The sequence below is a fragment of the Coregonus lavaretus genome, assembly GCF_964263955.1.
Source record: "Coregonus lavaretus genome assembly, contig: HAP1_SCAFFOLD_4593, whole genome shotgun sequence".
In the NCBI taxonomy this organism is placed as follows: Eukaryota; Metazoa; Chordata; class Actinopteri; order Salmoniformes; family Salmonidae; genus Coregonus; species Coregonus lavaretus.
Genome location: NW_028159979.1, coordinates 15,618 through 32,216, shown reverse-complemented (window position 1 = coordinate 32,216; position 16,599 = coordinate 15,618). Strand labels below are relative to the sequence as shown.

Genomic DNA, 16,599 nt, shown 5'->3' with positions numbered 1-16,599 from the left:
CTCAGTCGAGCAGTGAATTTCAAACACAGATATTCAACCACAAAGACCAGGGAGGTTTTCCAATGCCTCGCAAAGAAGAGCACCTATTGGTAGATTAGTACAAATAAAAAAGCAGACATTGAATATCCCTTTGAGCATGATAAAGTTATTAATTACACTTTAGATCAGGGCTCTCCAACCTTGTTCCTTGAGAGCTACCGTCCTGTAGGTTTTCACTCCAACACTAATCTAGCACACCTGATTCTAATAATTAGCTGGTTGATAAACTGAACCAGGTTAGTTACAACTGGGGTGGGAGTGAAAACCTACAGGAGGGTAGCTCTCCAGAAACAGGGTTAGAGACACCTGCTTTAGATGGTGTATCAATACACCTAGTCACTACAAAGATACAGGCGTCCTTCCTAACTCAGTTGCCGGAGAGTAAGGAAACCGCTCAGGAATTTCACCATGAGGCCAATGGTGACTTTAAAACAGTTACAGAGTTTAATGGCTGTGATAGGAGAAAACTGAGGATGGATCAACAACGTTGTAGTTACTCCACAATGCTAATCTAATTGACAGAGTGAAAAGAAGGAAGCCTGTACAGAATAAAATATATGACACAACATGCATCCTGTTTGCAACAAGGCACTAAAGTAATACTGCAAAATATGTAGCAAAACAATTAACTTTTTGTCCTGAATACAACGTGTTATGGTTGGGGCAAATCCAATACAACACATTACTGAGTACCACTCTCCATATTTTCAAGCATAGTGGGTGTGCTTGTAATGGGTATGCTTGTAATTGTTAAGGACTAGGGAGTTTTTCAGGATAAAAAAAAAAACTAAATGGAGCTAAGCACAGGCAAAATCCTTGAGGAAAACCTGGTTCAGTATGCTTTCCAACAGACAAGGGGAGACAAATTCACCTTTCAGCAGGACAATAACCTAAAACACAAGGCCAAATATCCACTGGCGTTGCTTACCAAAACGAAATGGAATGTTCCTGAGTGACCTAGTTACAGTTTTGAATGAAATCTTCTTGAAAATCAATGGCAAGACTTGAAAATGGCTTTCTAGCAATGATCAACAACCAACTTGACAGAACTTCAAGAATTTTTAAAAGAATAATGTGCAAATAATGTACGATCCAGGTGTGCAAAGCTCTTAGAGACTTACCCAGAAAGAATCACAGCCGTCATCGCTGCCAAAAGGTGATTCTAACATGTATTGACTCGGGTGTGAATACTTATGTAAATGAGATATTTCTGTATTTCATTTTCAAATCTTTACAAATTTCTAAAAACATGTTTTTACTTTGTCATTTTGGGCAATTTTATGTTGATGGGTGAGAAAACAAATCAATTTAATATATTTTTAATTCAGGCTGTAAGACTACAAAATGTGGAGTCAAGGGGTATGAATACTTTCTGAAGGCACTGCATGCACATTTTCCAGTAAAAAATGTGTGTGTGAATAATTGTGAATAATGATAAATAGACTAGATATTGATAACAATGACACGTCACTGATTAATAGAAATATGGGTAACATGGCTTTTCACGACTGACTGAAACTGTTACAGTAGATTTGGTTTCCTGCACATTCTGTAGTACAGGAAATTAAAACTCAGCAGAGCCACAAAGGAGCTGTTGAGAGGAAGTAGCCTAATATTAAATATCACATCAATGATTACCATGGTTACCATGCAGTTTTACATACAGTTTTGGCAGACTATTGTTAATGTATTAATGTATGTAGGCCTATTGTAGATGCAATAAGCTTTGAAGGAATGACAAAAGGAAGACACTGGGATAGAATGGCAAGGAAGGATGTTGATTGTGAGGTTTCGAGTTCTAGTCCTTTATGGGCTTAAATTCGCTGTAATAAAATTGTAATAACAATATCATAATACAAATAAATAAAGGACATGTATTTTGTAAGTCAACCTTTTAATAGATTGCTCATATTGCTCATCACCATTTTCTGACATCCTTACATATGGGGTCAAAGTTCAGTGAGGTCGTCGTTGAGTAGAGACAGATGGACTGGGAGAAGAGGTTTCCGTCCATGTGTCTGCTGTAGAAGTCCTCGTCCTTGTCGGGGAAACTGTTGAGCATGAAAAACCCAGCAGCGTAGCAGTTCTTGACACAAACCGGTGCGCCTGGCACCTACTACCATACTCCATTCAAAGGCACTTAAATATTTTGTCTTGCCCATTCACCCTCTGAATGGCACACATACACAATCCATGTCTCAAGGCTTAAAAATCCTTCTTTAACCTGTCTCCTCCCCTTCATCTACACTGAATGAAGTGGATTTAACAAGTGACATCAATAAAAGATACAGCATTCAGCTGCATTCACCTGGTCAGTCTATGTCATGGAAAGAACAGGTGTTATTAATGTTTTGTATACTCAGTGTATAGCTTATATTTATGATACAGTATACAAATTGCCATTGTGATCAGCCATTGTCCTCTAATGATAAGAGGATTTGAGTATTTCTAATTAAAAAAACAGTAGTTTCCATTGGTTTCTCTATGAAAATCATTCTGTTGACTATGGGCAAGTTTTGCAAAAGGCAGATAAACCACTCTAGCTTGGCTTCCAGGATTAAAAAAAAGAAGAAAGGAATTTGTTTATGCAGGGTCCAATGGGCACATTTGCCAAGAACCACTAGAGAGAAAGTGAGGGGGGAATGAGGGAGGAGGTAGGAGGCAGGGCAAGAGAGAAGGAGGAGAGACTGTTTGAGGGAGAGAAAGAGAGTGTGAGTATGTGTGTGCAGGGAGATAGAGTGTGGGAGAGAAAGAGAAAGAATGTGTGTGTTTTGTGTGTTTGTGTGTGTGAGAGAGAGAGAGAGAGAGAGCGCATGTGTCTGACTGTTAGTGGAGAGTGGAGCACCCACACTAAGCCTCTAGCCCAGTAGAAGACTAGTAGTGTCAGCTGGGGCGGGTTGGCGGGAAAACCTGCTCTCCCACCGCGCTGGAGAGGGGAGGCGTGCTCTACTGGGGGTGTGAGTGTGTTGTGTGTGTGTGTGTGTGTGGATGGGCTGCAGGGAGAATGAGTGAACCCAGCCAGGACTCACTCATACGCCCCAAGGGTTTGACAGTGACACAGTGCACTACTCACTCCACCTCGCCGTGTCCCTTTGGAAGCGAGTCATGTACAGGCCAGGGCTCCCTAAAGTGCCGTGTGGTAACCCATATTTTATGCAGCCAGTCGCACACAGAGGAAGGGACAAACAGCACCCGTGCTCCACTCAGTGATATTATGCTGTGTAGGTGAAACCGTGCCAGATGAATGACTCACTCCCAAAAGACTGCTACTGTGATATGCTGAGGGCTAGAGGGGAGCGAGGGGGGTAGGAGGATAAAGCGTGAACAGCTAGAATAGAATGCATGATGGTTATTTTTATTTTTTTATTTAACCTTTATTTAACCAGGTAAGCCAGTTGAGAACAAGTTCTCATTTACAACTGCGACCTGGCCAAGATAAAGCAAAGCAGTGCGATAAAAACAACAACACAGAGTTACATATGGGGTAAAACAAAACATAAAGTCAAAAATACCACAGAAAATATATATACAGTGTGCAAATGTAGCAAGTTATGGAGGTAAGGCAATAAATAGGCCATAGTGCAAAATAATTACAATTAGTATTAACACTGGAATGATAGAGATGATGTGCAAATAGAGATACTGGGGTGCAAATGAGCAAAATAAATAACAATATGGGGATGAGGTAGTTGAGTGGGCTAATTTCAGATGGGCTGTGTACAGGTGCAGTGATCGGTAAGGTGCTCTGACAACTGATGCTTAAAGTTAGTGAGGGAGATAAGAGTCTCCAGCTTCAGAGATTTTTGCAGTTCGTTCCAGTCATTGGCAGCAGAGAACTGGAAGGAATGGCGGCCAAAGGAGGTGTTGGCTTTGGGGATGACCAGTGAGATATACCTGCTGGAGCGCATACTACGGGTGGGTGTTGCTATGGTGACCAATGAGCTAAGATAAGACGGGGATTTGCCTAGCAGTGATTTATAGATGGCCTGGAGCCAGTGGGTTTGGCGACGAATATGTAGTGAGGACCAGCCAACAAGAGTGTACAGGTCACAGTGGTGGGTAGTATATGGGGATTTGGTGACAAAACGGATGGCACTGTGATAGACTACATCCAATTTGCTGAGTAGAGTGTTGGAGGCTATTTTGTAAATGACATCGCCGAAATCAAGGATCGGTAGGATAGTCAGTTTTACGAGGGCATGTTTGGCAGCATGAGTGAAGGAGGCTTTGTTGCGGTCACGAACGTTGAGAGACGGGTCGGACCAAGGTGCCAGCAGCGTTCGATTGAAGAGCATGCATTTAGTTTTACTAGTGTTTAAGAGCAGTTGGAGGCTACGGAAGGAGTGTTGTATGGCATTGAAGCTCGTTTGGAGGTTTGTTAACACAGTGTTATGTATGCATGTAGGTGATATGTATGTGATATGTATGTGATATGTATGTGATATGTAGGTGATATGTATGTGATATGTAGGTGATATGTAGGTGATATGTATATGTGCAGAATGATGTCTGCATATCTATTGCACATGTATGATGCATGTATAATACATGCATGCAGCATTTATGATATCTATGTAAGACACTAGACCTCGCTTGCCAGGGGATGTGAGATTAGTATGATAACACATGTAGCCTATACACGTGTCATGTACACATGTAGCCTCCTGTAGCTCAGTTGGTAGAACATGGCGCTTGCAACGCCAGGGTTGTGGGTTCGATTCCCACGGGGGGCCAGTATGAAAAATGTATGCACTAACTGTAAGTCGCTCTGGATAAGAGTGTCTGCTAAATGACTTAAATGTAAAATGTAGCCTCTTATGATCTATGCATGACATTCTCCCTAATCCGAATAAGGATATCTTGCCCCTGCTCCTGGGATGTGAGGGTGTTGATGATGCAGATCCACCTGGTCTTGGCAGAATAGTCCCACCTCATATTACTATCCCTCCACCAGGGTTGCCCAAAGTCATTGGTCCAGTCAGTACTAGGGAAGGGAGGCTGCACGTGCACAAAGCGCCCCCTAGGGGTGTAGTACATCACACAGTCAGATAGTGTGTTGAGGTGGGTCCGAATCTGAGAATACAAATTGGGAATTACTCATCAAGATTATTTTTTTTAAGAAGACAAATATGCTACATTCTTGATAAACGTCAGATTATTTTTTCACTCACGTCTTTTGTCTTTAGGTCAAACCAGTGACTGATGTCCTTTCCTGCACAGTCAATAATAGGCTTCAGAAGTAAAATCCGCTGGAAAACAATTGTGTCATTTAGTAAACTTTTGTAGCCTAATAATAGCCTATTTGAAATGCATGCATCTGACAACTCACCTTTAAACTCACTCACCAATAGTGTCAGGTCGTACACCTTGCCCAGATATGACACCACAAGTCGCCAAGGGTGTTATGAAGGGACACCTAGTTTGGAGTGAAATACTTTGGTCGCCACATTTGTATTACTTCTGAAAGTTTACCCAATGTATGAAGACCTATAAAAGGTCATGTAAAATTTTGCAACTGAGTATATGTCAGAGATATAAAATGTAATTTATCTTGTTTATTTGCAAGCTCACTCGCTACATTGTATCAACAAACATACAGCTAGAGCTCCGTTACTGTGGTAACCACGGAAGCGTCTGGTACAGAGACAGCACGACACTCAGATCAGCCTTGCTGTATCTCACGAGCGGTTGAACAGTCCATAAATCACAAGACAGACATTTGACAAATGGAATGCTCAATTTAAAAACCGAATAGGTGAAACGTTTAAGCAAAGTTTTACCAAACCTCTGGTTTAACATACTACAATCCCCATTGCAATGTATTCCCTGATGCATTTCCGGTTGTACGTCAGATAAATAATTCCGCAAGAAAAATACAATCAAGAAAGGGTGGAATGGCAACAATGATTGAAGAAAATGGTCCATCAACTCATGTAGGGGTGATATACGTTTAATATTGTCGTATTTTACACACTTTTAACGCATTATATTCACTTTGCCAAACTGAAAGGAGAGCGTGCGTAACTGATCCATATATTTGTTGGGCAAGTTGAATCCACTAGCTAGCTAGGCTAACGTTAACGTAGCTAGCTAGCTAACGTTATTTGTCTCTGTCCACAAGCTACAGTACCATTAGCCAGCAGATCCGACCTGCTTGCTTACAGCTACACTAGGGTCAGACAGACTTTGTGTGTAGATTAAAGGATTTATGCGTTGTTCTCCGAATTGTCCCATTATCCCAACTATTACAGTGAGAAGATTGAACAAGATCTGCTAGTTTTGCTGGAAAACTGTCAATTTCGTCCTCATGCTAGCAGAAGCCACAGCAGCAATTTTGGAATGGCAATGTCAGCCAATCAGCTCCTTTGTTGTTCAACACCAGCACGTGCCATTCCATAATGGCTGCTAGTGCTGTGGCTACCGCTAGCTAGCATGATGACGAAAACGAGCAAATCATTCTTTCTTCTCGGTGTAACAGTTGGGATAATGGGACAACACATTTCTCATCCCTGGATTGAGGTACGTTTTCCGAGCCATATCTCGTGCCGGCTGCGCAGTGTCTTAATCTACCCAGGAAATCTGTCCGACCCTAGTGTAAATAGATTATTCTCCTTAGCTCTAATCTAACCCAAAGGCCGGCAGATGGCGATATTGAGTCGTTTCATCTTAAAAGCTAATTTATGCTTGTTCCAGAAATGTGGACCGCAGTTGCGGCCAAATCAAGCTCAGTACCGCATCGCTGTGCACCTCCCACATTTTGTAAAAATGCGGAGGGCTCCGTATAGCTCCGCATTGACATGATTGGTTAACGGTAGTTGGGGGCGGTATGTCTAGTATAAACACAAACTCACTTCCTTGACAACTTCCTTCACAACAGCTCTGCGAAGCGCAAGAAGTATAAATGCCCTGACTTCTGCAGAGGCCGCATAGCAGTAAATGCTGTACGGCAGGGATCATCAACTAGATTTAGCTGTGGGCCGATTATTTTCTTTAGCGGATGGTCAGGGGGCCAAAACATAATTACACATCATTTGTAGACTGCAAATTAACCGCAAGAAACCAGAAGAGATAATATTTGACTAAAACATAATAATTGCAAACCTTGCTTACATTTGTATACAATCAGTCTCTCTATTATGTGTGTGAATACTTGGGAACAGATTTCCAAAATTAAAATCACTTGGAGCTGATTTCCTGTTGTTTTGACAGTCTTTTATGTCCAAAAATGTAAATTACTTTTTTTTATTACTTTTTTTTGCTCAGAAAACTTGTGGTGGGGGGTAATAAAACCACCTACGGGCCAAATTCGTCCCGAGGGCCGCCATTTGGGGAACCCTGCTGTATGGCCAATGCAGACTCGGAATGACCATAAATCGCTTTACTGTCCATTTAATGGCTAGAATGCATACTTTCTTTATGAAACACAATTTCCCACCACCATGCTAGAGTGGCTAAAGCTAGTCCCGGATGTTGCGTATCACATTCAGCCAATCAGGTTGCAGCAGTATGTTTTTTTCCCCCCTGGTCTGATTGGCTGAACGCAATACGCAACATCCGGCACTTCTACAATGGGCAAATACGTATAGAAGGTTTCGTTCAAACCAGAAGTGGAGCTGTCAAAAAGTGATCGAATTCAAATGGATTTACCCACAAGTAAAGGAAGCATAATGTTGATACTGGGTGCATCTCAACCGTCTGGTTTCCTCTCCTTGTATGCTTGTCAAACTTCCCATTGGCGAGGTTGACAAGGTGACACGACTTTTGAACACTTAATTTACGTAGCTCTAATCCATGCACATACGTCGGATACGAACGCATGCGCATGGACCAGAGCTAGTTTGACTGTAAACAAAATGCTCAAAAGTAGTTTATTTCGTATAGTCCCGGATGTTGAGTGGGACCGTCATGGTAGCCTACATAAGGAGAAGGCCGTTTTTAGGCCTAGAGATAGGCTACAGAAATCCACAAGGACTTCAGGAGTAGTTTATTTAAAAAAACACAGGGAACAAATCAAAAATCTGAGGGAATGGATTTTTTAAAAAACAGATTAGCGTGGATTTATTTTCACCACCATGACCTAAGGTGTGCCGTAGAAAGTGACTTTTTGGATCTGAATGCCAAAACATTCAAGAGATAAAGGTGCTCAAAGTTGACCAATTTTGCATACTCCACCATACCATGAGACATCCACGTCTTCATCACTGAAAAATATAAACGATTGATATAATTTAAAAGCTTACAAACAGGGTTGTCAAACTATTATATAATTTCCCCCACACACATTTATTTTAACGTCAATTATCAAAAAATGCGTAAACTCCGATTTTTTTCAGATCCGCATATGTTGTAGCTAAGACCCTATTTTACATCATTTAAGGTTTTTGTGTTTTGTCCGCTAACGGTTGAGACACAACATGCTCTTGAATACAGGGTGAGTTTCATGTTTTGGCTGATAAAATGGGTATAAAAAAATAGACATTTCTACTTTCAATTGGTACCACAGAGATGGTTGGAGGTCCACACATCAGAAAATGTTGACTTGAATGGAAATATCTGTTGTTTTAAATTATAATGTCATACCTCTATAGGAAACCTATTGAAATCATAGAAATATAGATAATAGAATAGACATGACGTTTTAAATTGGCATTCGACGATGGTGGACCAGCGGCCATCTTTGTGATAGTAAATAGAAGTTAAAATGTAAATGTCAATGCTGTACCAGCTAAATTGCAGTGGTCTGAACTGGGATAGGTCCATTCTTTGAAATCAATTTCTATGATTGAAATGACACCCACCCTGTATTCAAGAGCATGTTGTCTCAACTGATGGCGGTCACAACACAAAAACCTCAGATAATGTGAAATAGGGACTAAGCTACAACATATGCGAATATGCATTTTCTTTTAGTTTATGCGTTTTTTAAAATAATTTACGTTAAGGTTTAAAAATGACAATTTATGATTTTTTTTCAAGAAATAAAATAGTTTGACAACACTGTAAGCTTTTAAATGATATCAAACTCAACCATTTATCTTTTTCAGTGATGAAGACATGGATATCTCATGGTATGGTGGGGTATGCAAAATGGGTCAACTTTGTGCACCTTTATCCCCTGAATGTTTTGGCATTCAGGTTCAAAAAATCACTTTCTGACCAAAAGGGATGCTGTCAAAAAGTGATTGAATTCAAAGGGATTTACCCTTGTATGATTATAGGCCTATCATCTAATTTCTCCCCAATCCCTATTTCTAGGGGCAGAGTGAACTGTCATCCTCTTCTTCCAGAGCGCGTCAGAAGCTGGAGAGCCTACTGAACAAGAACATGAGAATCAGAATGACAGACGGACGGACGCTGGTGGGACTGTTCCTGTGCACCGATAGAGACTGCAACGTCATCCTGGGATCCGCTCAGGAGTTCCTAAAATCCTCAGGTACAGTGCCTTGCAAAAATATTCATCCCCCATGGCGTTTTTCCTATTTTGTTGCATTACAACCTGTAATTTAAATGGATTTTTATTTGGATTTCATGTAATGGACATACACAAAATAGTCAAAATTGGTGAAGTGAAATGAAGAAAAAAACCTACAAAATAAATAACGGAAAAGTGGTGCGTGCATATGTATTCACGCCCTCTGCTATGAAGCCCCTAAATAAGATCTGGTGCAACCAATTACCTTCAGAAGTCACATAATTAGTTAAATAAAGTCCACCTGTGTGCAATCTAAGTGTCACATGATCTGTCACATGATCTCAGTATAGATACACCTGTTCTGAAAGGCCCCAGAGTCTGCAACACCACTAAGCAAGGGGCACCACCAAGTAAGCGGCACCATGAAGACCAAGGAGCTCTCCAAACAGGTCAGGGACAAAGTTGGGTTGGGTTATAAAAAAATATCTGAAACTTTGAACATCCCACGGAGCACCATTAAATCCATTATTAAAACATGGAAAGAATATGGCACCACAACAAACCTGCCAAGAGAGGGCAGCCCACCAAAACTCACGGACCAGGCAAGGAGGGCATTAATCAGAGACGCAACAAAGAGACCAAAGATAAACCCTGAAGCGGAGATTGGAGTATCTGTCCATAGGACCACTTTAAGCTGTACACTCCACAGAGCTGGGCTTTACGGGAGAGTGGCCAGAAAAAAGCCATTGCTTAAAGAAAAAAATAAGCAAACACGTTTGGTGTTCGCCAAAAGGCATGTGGGAGACTCCCCAAACATATGGAAGAAAGTACTCTGGTCAGATGAGACAAAAATTGAGCTTTTTGGCCATCAAGGAAAACGCTATGTCTGGTACAAACCCAACACCTCTCATCACCCCGAGAACACCATCCCCACAGTGAAGCATGGTGGTGGCAGCATCATGCTGTGGGGATGTTTTTCGTCGGCAGGGACTGGGAAACTGATCAGAATTGAAGGAATGATGGATGGCGCTAAATACAGGGAAATTCTTGAGGGAAACCTGTTTCAGTCTTCCAGAGATTTGAGACTGGGACGGAAGTTCACCTTCCAGCAGGACAATGACCCTAAGCATACTGCTAAAGCAACACTTGAGTGGTTTAAGAGGAAACATTTACATTTCTTGGAATGACCTAGTCAAAGCCCAGAGCTCAATCCAATTGAGAATCTGTGGTATGACTTAAAGATTGCTGTACACCTGCGGAACCCATCCAACTTCAAGGAGCTGGAGCAGTTTTGCCTTGAAGAATGGGCAAAAATCCCAGTGGCTAGATGTACCAAGCTTATAGATACATACCCCCAAGAGACTTGCAGCTGTAATTGCTGCAAAAGGTGGCTCTACAAGTATTGACTTTGGGGGGGTGAATAGTTATGCACGCTCAAGTTTTCTGTTTTTTTTTCTTCTTCAAAGTGGTAGGCATGTTATGTAAATCAAATGATACAAACCCCCCAAAAATCAATTTTAATTCCAGGTTGTAAGGCAACAAAATAGGAAAAATGCCAAGGGGGTGAATACTTTCGCAAGCCACTGTAACTAAAGTACATATTAGGTCTACATATTCTAGCAAGTTCACTGCTCTTCACCGCTGTTCCAGCAGAGCAGTGGGTGCAGGGTTTTGTCCCAACCCAGCACTAACACACTTGATTCAGCTGATCAGTCAATCATTAGTTGATTTGCTGTAAAAACCTGCAGTCAGAAAGTATTCACACCCCTTGACTTTTTCCACATTTTGTTGTGTTACAGCCTGAATTTAAAATTGATTAAATGTATCTGTTTTTGTCACTGGCCTGCATACAATACCACTTAATGTAAAAGTGGAATTATGTTTTTAGATGTTATTTTTCAAATTAATTCCAAATTAAAAGTTGAAATGTCTTGAGTAAATAAGTATTCAACCCCTTTGTTATGGCAAGCCTAAATAAGTTCAGGAGTAAAAATGTGCTTAACAAGTCACATAATACGTTGCATGGACTCTCTGTGTACAATAATAGTGTTTAACATGATTTTTGAATGACTACCTCATCTCTGTACCCCACACATACAATTATCTGTAAGGTCCCTCAGTCGAGCAGTGAATTTCAAACACAGATTCAACCACAAAGACCAGGGAGGTTTTCCAATGCCTCACAAAGAAGGGCACCTATTGGTACAGTGGGGAAAAAAGTATTTAGTCAGCCACCAATTGTGCAAGTTCTCCCACTTAAAAAGATGAGAGAGGCCTGTAATTTTCATCATAGGTACACGTCAACTGTGACAGACAAAATGAGAAAAAAAATCCAGAAAATCACATTGTAGGATTTTTAATGAATTTATTTGCAAATTATGGTGGAAAATAAGTATTTGGTCACCTACAAACAAGCAAGATTTCTGGCTCTCACAGACCTGTAACTTCTTCTTTAAGAGGCTCCTCTGTCCTCCACTCGTTACCTGTATTAATGGCACCTGTTTGAACTTGTTATCAGTATAAAAGACACCTGTCCACAACCTCAAACAGTCACACTCCAAACTCCACTATGGCCAAGACCAAAGAGCTGTCAAAGGACACCAGAAACAAAATTGTAGACCTGCACCAGGCTGGGAAGACTGAATCTGCAATAGGTAAGCAGCTTGGTTTGAAGAAATCAACTGTGGGAGCAATTATTAGGAAATGGAAGACATACAAGACCACTGATAATCTCCCTCGATCTGGGGCTCCATGCAAGATCTCACCCTGTGGGGTCAAAATGATCACAAGAACGGTGAGCAAAAATCCCAGAACCACACGGGGGGACCTAGTGAATGACCTGCAGAGAGCTGGGACCAAAGTAACAAAGCCTACCATCAGTAACACACTACGCCGCCAGGGACTCAAATCCTGCAGTGCTAGACGTGTCCCCCTGCTTAAGCCAGTACATGTCCAGGCCCGTCTGAAGTTTGCTAGAGTGCATTTGGATGATCCAGAAGAGGATTGGGAGAATGTCATATGGTCAGATGAAACCAAAATAGAACTTTTTGGTAAAAACTCAACTCGTCGTGTTTGGAGGACAAAGAATGCTGAGTTGCATCCAAAGAACACCATACCTACTGTGAAGCATGGGGGTGGAAACATCATGCTTTGGGGCTGTTTTTCTGCAAAGGGACCAGGACGACTGATCCGTGTAAAGGAAAGAATGAATGGGGCCATGTATCGTGAGATTTTGAGTGAAAACCTCCTTCCATCAGCAAGGGCATTGAAGATGAAACGTGGCTGGGTCTTTCAGCATGACAATGATCCCAAACACACCGCCCGGGCAACGAAGGAGTGGCTTCGTAAGAAGCATTTCAAGGTCCTGGAGTGGCCTAGCCAGTCTCCAGATCTCAACCCCATAGAAAATCTTTGGAGGGAGTTGAAAGTCTGTGTTGCCCAGCGACAGCCCCAAAACATCACTGCTCTAGAGGAGATCTGCATGGAGGAATGGGTCAAAATACCAGCAACAGTGTGTGAAAACCTTGTGAAGACTTACAGAAAACGTTTGACCTGTGTCATTGCCAACAAAGGGTATATAACAAAGTATTGAGAAACTTTTTTGTTATTGACCAAATACTTATTTTCCACCATAATTTGCAAATAAATTCATTAAAAATCCTACAATGTGATTTTCTGGATTTTTCTTTCTCATTTTGTCTGTCATAGTTGACGTGTACCTATGATGAAAATTACAGGCCTCTCTCATCTTTTTAAGTGGGAGAACTTGCACAATTGGTGGCTGACTAAATACTTTTTTCCCCCACTGTAGATGGCAACAACAAAAAAAGCAGACATTGAATATCCCTTTGAGCATGGTGAAGTTATTAATTACACTTTGGATGGTGTATCAATACACCCAGTCACTACAAAGATACAGGTGTCCTTCCTAACTCAGTTGCCGGAGAGGAAGGAAACCGCTCAGGGATTTCACCATGAGGCCAATGGTGACTTTAAAACATTTACAGAGTTTAATGGCTATGCTAGGAGAAAGCTGAGGATGGATCACCAACATTGTAGTTACTCCACAATTCTAACCTATTTGACAGAGTGAAAAGAAGGAAGCCTGTACAGTATTACCTTAGTGCAACAAGGCATGAATACAAAGTGTTATGTTTAGGGCAAATCCAGTACAAATCCAATACAACACGTTACTGAGTCATGTTATGGGTATGCTTGGAGTTTTTCAGGATAAAGAAACAGAATGGAGCTAAGCACTGGTCAAATTATAGAGGAAAACCTGGTTCAGTCTGCTTTCCACCAGACACTGGGAGATGAATTCACCTTTCAGCAGGACAATAACCTAAAACACAAGGCCAAATCTACACTGGAGTTGCTTACCAAGAAGACAGTGAATGTTCCTGAGTGGACGAGTTACAGTTTTGACTTAAATCTACTTGAAAATCTATGGCAAGACCTGAAAATGGTTGTCTAGCAATGATCAACAACCAATTTGACAGAGCTTGAAGAAATTTGAAAATAAAATGGGCAAATGTTGCACAATCCATGTGTTTAAAGCTCTTAGAGACTCACAGCTGTAATCGCTGCCAAAATTGCTTCTACAAAGTATTGACTAAGGGGTGTGAATACTTATATAATAAGATATTTCTTTATTTCATTTTCAATACATTTGCAAAAAGGTTTTATTTTTGCCATTATGGAGTATTGGGTGTAGATGGGTGAGAAAAAATATTGAATTCATTTTGAATTCAGGCTGTAACACAACAAAATGTGGGATAAGTCAAGGGGTATGAATACTTTCTGAAGGAGCTTTAGCTCTCTGGGCCTGGGAGTAAACACTACTCTAGCTTCCCCACATGATATGCAGTTTCTATTTTGTAACATTGTAACATGACCATTATTACACAGTGTGCACAGATCCATATTTAAAATGTATTTTGTTTGCTTGTTTTGCATCAGACTCCTTCTCTCAGGGTGAGCCCAGAGTGCTGGGGTTAGCCATGATTCCCGGCCACCACGTGGTCTCCATCAAGGTGGAGTCAGACAGCCTGTCCGACACACAGGGGTTCGGGGGCAGCCACTGAAGAACAAGCTGAGCTCACCCAAAGTTGGAGGACACTAGCCTAGAAAAGGCTACAGTACAGACTTGAAATGGAGAATTAAATCAAAGGGATTCCAGATGCGGCTGATATCTGGTGCCAGTGTCATAGGTTTACAAGTCAGAGCCAAGATGTGTGCGAGATGTGACCAGGCATCCCCAGTGACATTACAGTGTGTGTGAAGTTAATACTGAGCATAAAAGGTTTTTGCGCAATCTGAGCCAGACTGTACAGTATGTGTCTGTGATAAATGTTTTTCAATACATTTCAGTATCTAAACCTGTGTCTGATCTGTCAATGAGGAACGATGCAGACTGTCCTTATATACTGTTAGTGCAGCAGTTACAGATAGTTCAGAGCATATGAATAGCTAAACTGAATTACTTACTTGACTTAAACCCTTGGCTCCTATTAGGTGCATAGGTTATTGACGAATGTCCTCCATCTCACTCTTCAGGGCAAGTCTTTCCAGGTCACACCATTTGAGGCCATCAGTTAGCTGTTCAGTTGAGAGTTCAAATCAAATTGTATTGGTCACATACACATATTTAGCAGATGTTATTGAGGGTGTAGAGAAATGCTTGTGTTCCTAGCTCCAACAGTGCAGTAGTATCTAACAATTCACAACAATACACACAAATCTAAAAGTAAAAGAATGGAATTAAGAAATATATACATATTAGGATGAGCAATGTCAGTCGGAGTGGCATGGACTAAAATACAGTAGAATAGAATACTGTATATACATACACTACTGTTCAAAAGTTTGGGGTCACTTCGACATTTCCTTGTTTTCGAAAGAAAAGCATTTTTTTTGTCCATTAAAAGAACATCAAATTGATCAGAAATAGAGTGTAGACATTGTTAATGTTGTAAATGGCTATTGTAGCTGGAAACGGCTGATTTTTAATGGAATATCTACATAGGCGTACAGAGGCCCATTATCAGCAACCATCAGTCCTGTGTTCCAATGGCATGTTGTGTTTGCTAATCCAAGTTTATCATTTTAAAAGGCTAATTGATCATTAGAAAACCCTTTTGCAATTATGTTAGCACAGCTGAAAACTGTTGTGCTGATTAAAGAAGCAATAAAACTGGCCTTCTTGAGACTAGTTGAGTATCTGGAGCATCAGCTTCATTAAATAGTACCCGCAAAACACCAGTCTCAACGTCAACAGTGAAGAGGTGACTCCGGGATGCTGACCTAGGCAGAGTTGCAAAGAAAAAGCCATATCTCAGACTGGCCAATAAAAAGAAAAGATTAAGATGGGCAGTCTGAGATATGGCTTTTTCTTTACAACTCTGCCTAGAAGGTCAGCATCCCGGAGTCGCGTCTTCACTGTTGACGTTGAGACTGGTGTTTTGCGGGTACTGTTTAATGAAGCTGCCAGTTGAGGACCTGTGAGGCATCTGTTTCTCAAACTAATGTATTTGTCCTCTTGCTCAGTTGTGCGCCGGGGCCTCCCACTCCTCTTTCTATTCTGGTTAGAGACAGTTTGTGCTGTTCTGTGAAGGGAGTAGTACACAGCGTTGTACGAGATCTTCAGTTTCTTGGCAATTTCTCGCATGGAATAGCCTTAATTTCATAGAACAAGAAGATCTTTGTTTCTGGCCATTATGAGCCTGTAATCGAACCCACAATTGCTGATGCTCCAGATACTCAACCAGTCTCAAGAAGGCCAATTTTATTGCTTATTTAATCCGCACAACAGTTTTCAGTTTTGCTAACATAATTGCAAAAGGGTTTTCTAATGATCTATTAGCCTTTTAAAATGATGGGCCTCTGTACGCCTATGTAGATATTCCATTAAAAATCAGCCGTTTCCAGCTACAATAGCCATTTAAAACATTAACAATGTCTACAATGTATTTCTGATCAATTTTATGTTATTTAATGGACAAAAAAAGTGCATTTCTTTCGAAAACAAGGACATTTCTAAGTGACCCCAAACCTTTGAACGGTAGTGTATGAAATGAGTAAAGCAGTATGTTAACATTATTAAAGTGACTAGTGTTCCATTATTAAAGTGACCAGTGATTCCATGTCTA

At 41.0% G+C, this 16,599-nt stretch overlaps 1 protein-coding gene across 2 annotated transcripts; it reads left to right on the top strand.

Annotated features, from left to right (window-relative positions):
- Positions 1-5,894: 5,894 nt before the first annotated feature.
- On the top strand, positions 5,895-14,781 carry LOC311122293 (N-alpha-acetyltransferase 38, NatC auxiliary subunit-like). 2 transcript variants are annotated; one of them, XM_084196678.1, is made up of 3 exons: positions 5,895-5,972; positions 9,295-9,472; positions 14,411-14,781. In XM_084196678.1, the coding sequence occupies exons 1-3, from the start codon at positions 5,934-5,936 to the stop codon at positions 14,533-14,535; spliced, it is 342 nt and encodes a 113-aa protein (XP_084052804.1). In that variant the 5' UTR covers positions 5,895-5,933; the 3' UTR covers positions 14,536-14,781. The 2 variants fall into 2 exon arrangements, with proteins under 2 accessions (XP_084052804.1, XP_084052803.1); XM_084196677.1 differs by having other exon boundaries at positions 5,919-5,978; positions 14,411-14,774.
- The last annotated feature ends 1,818 nt before the right edge of the window (positions 14,782-16,599 follow it).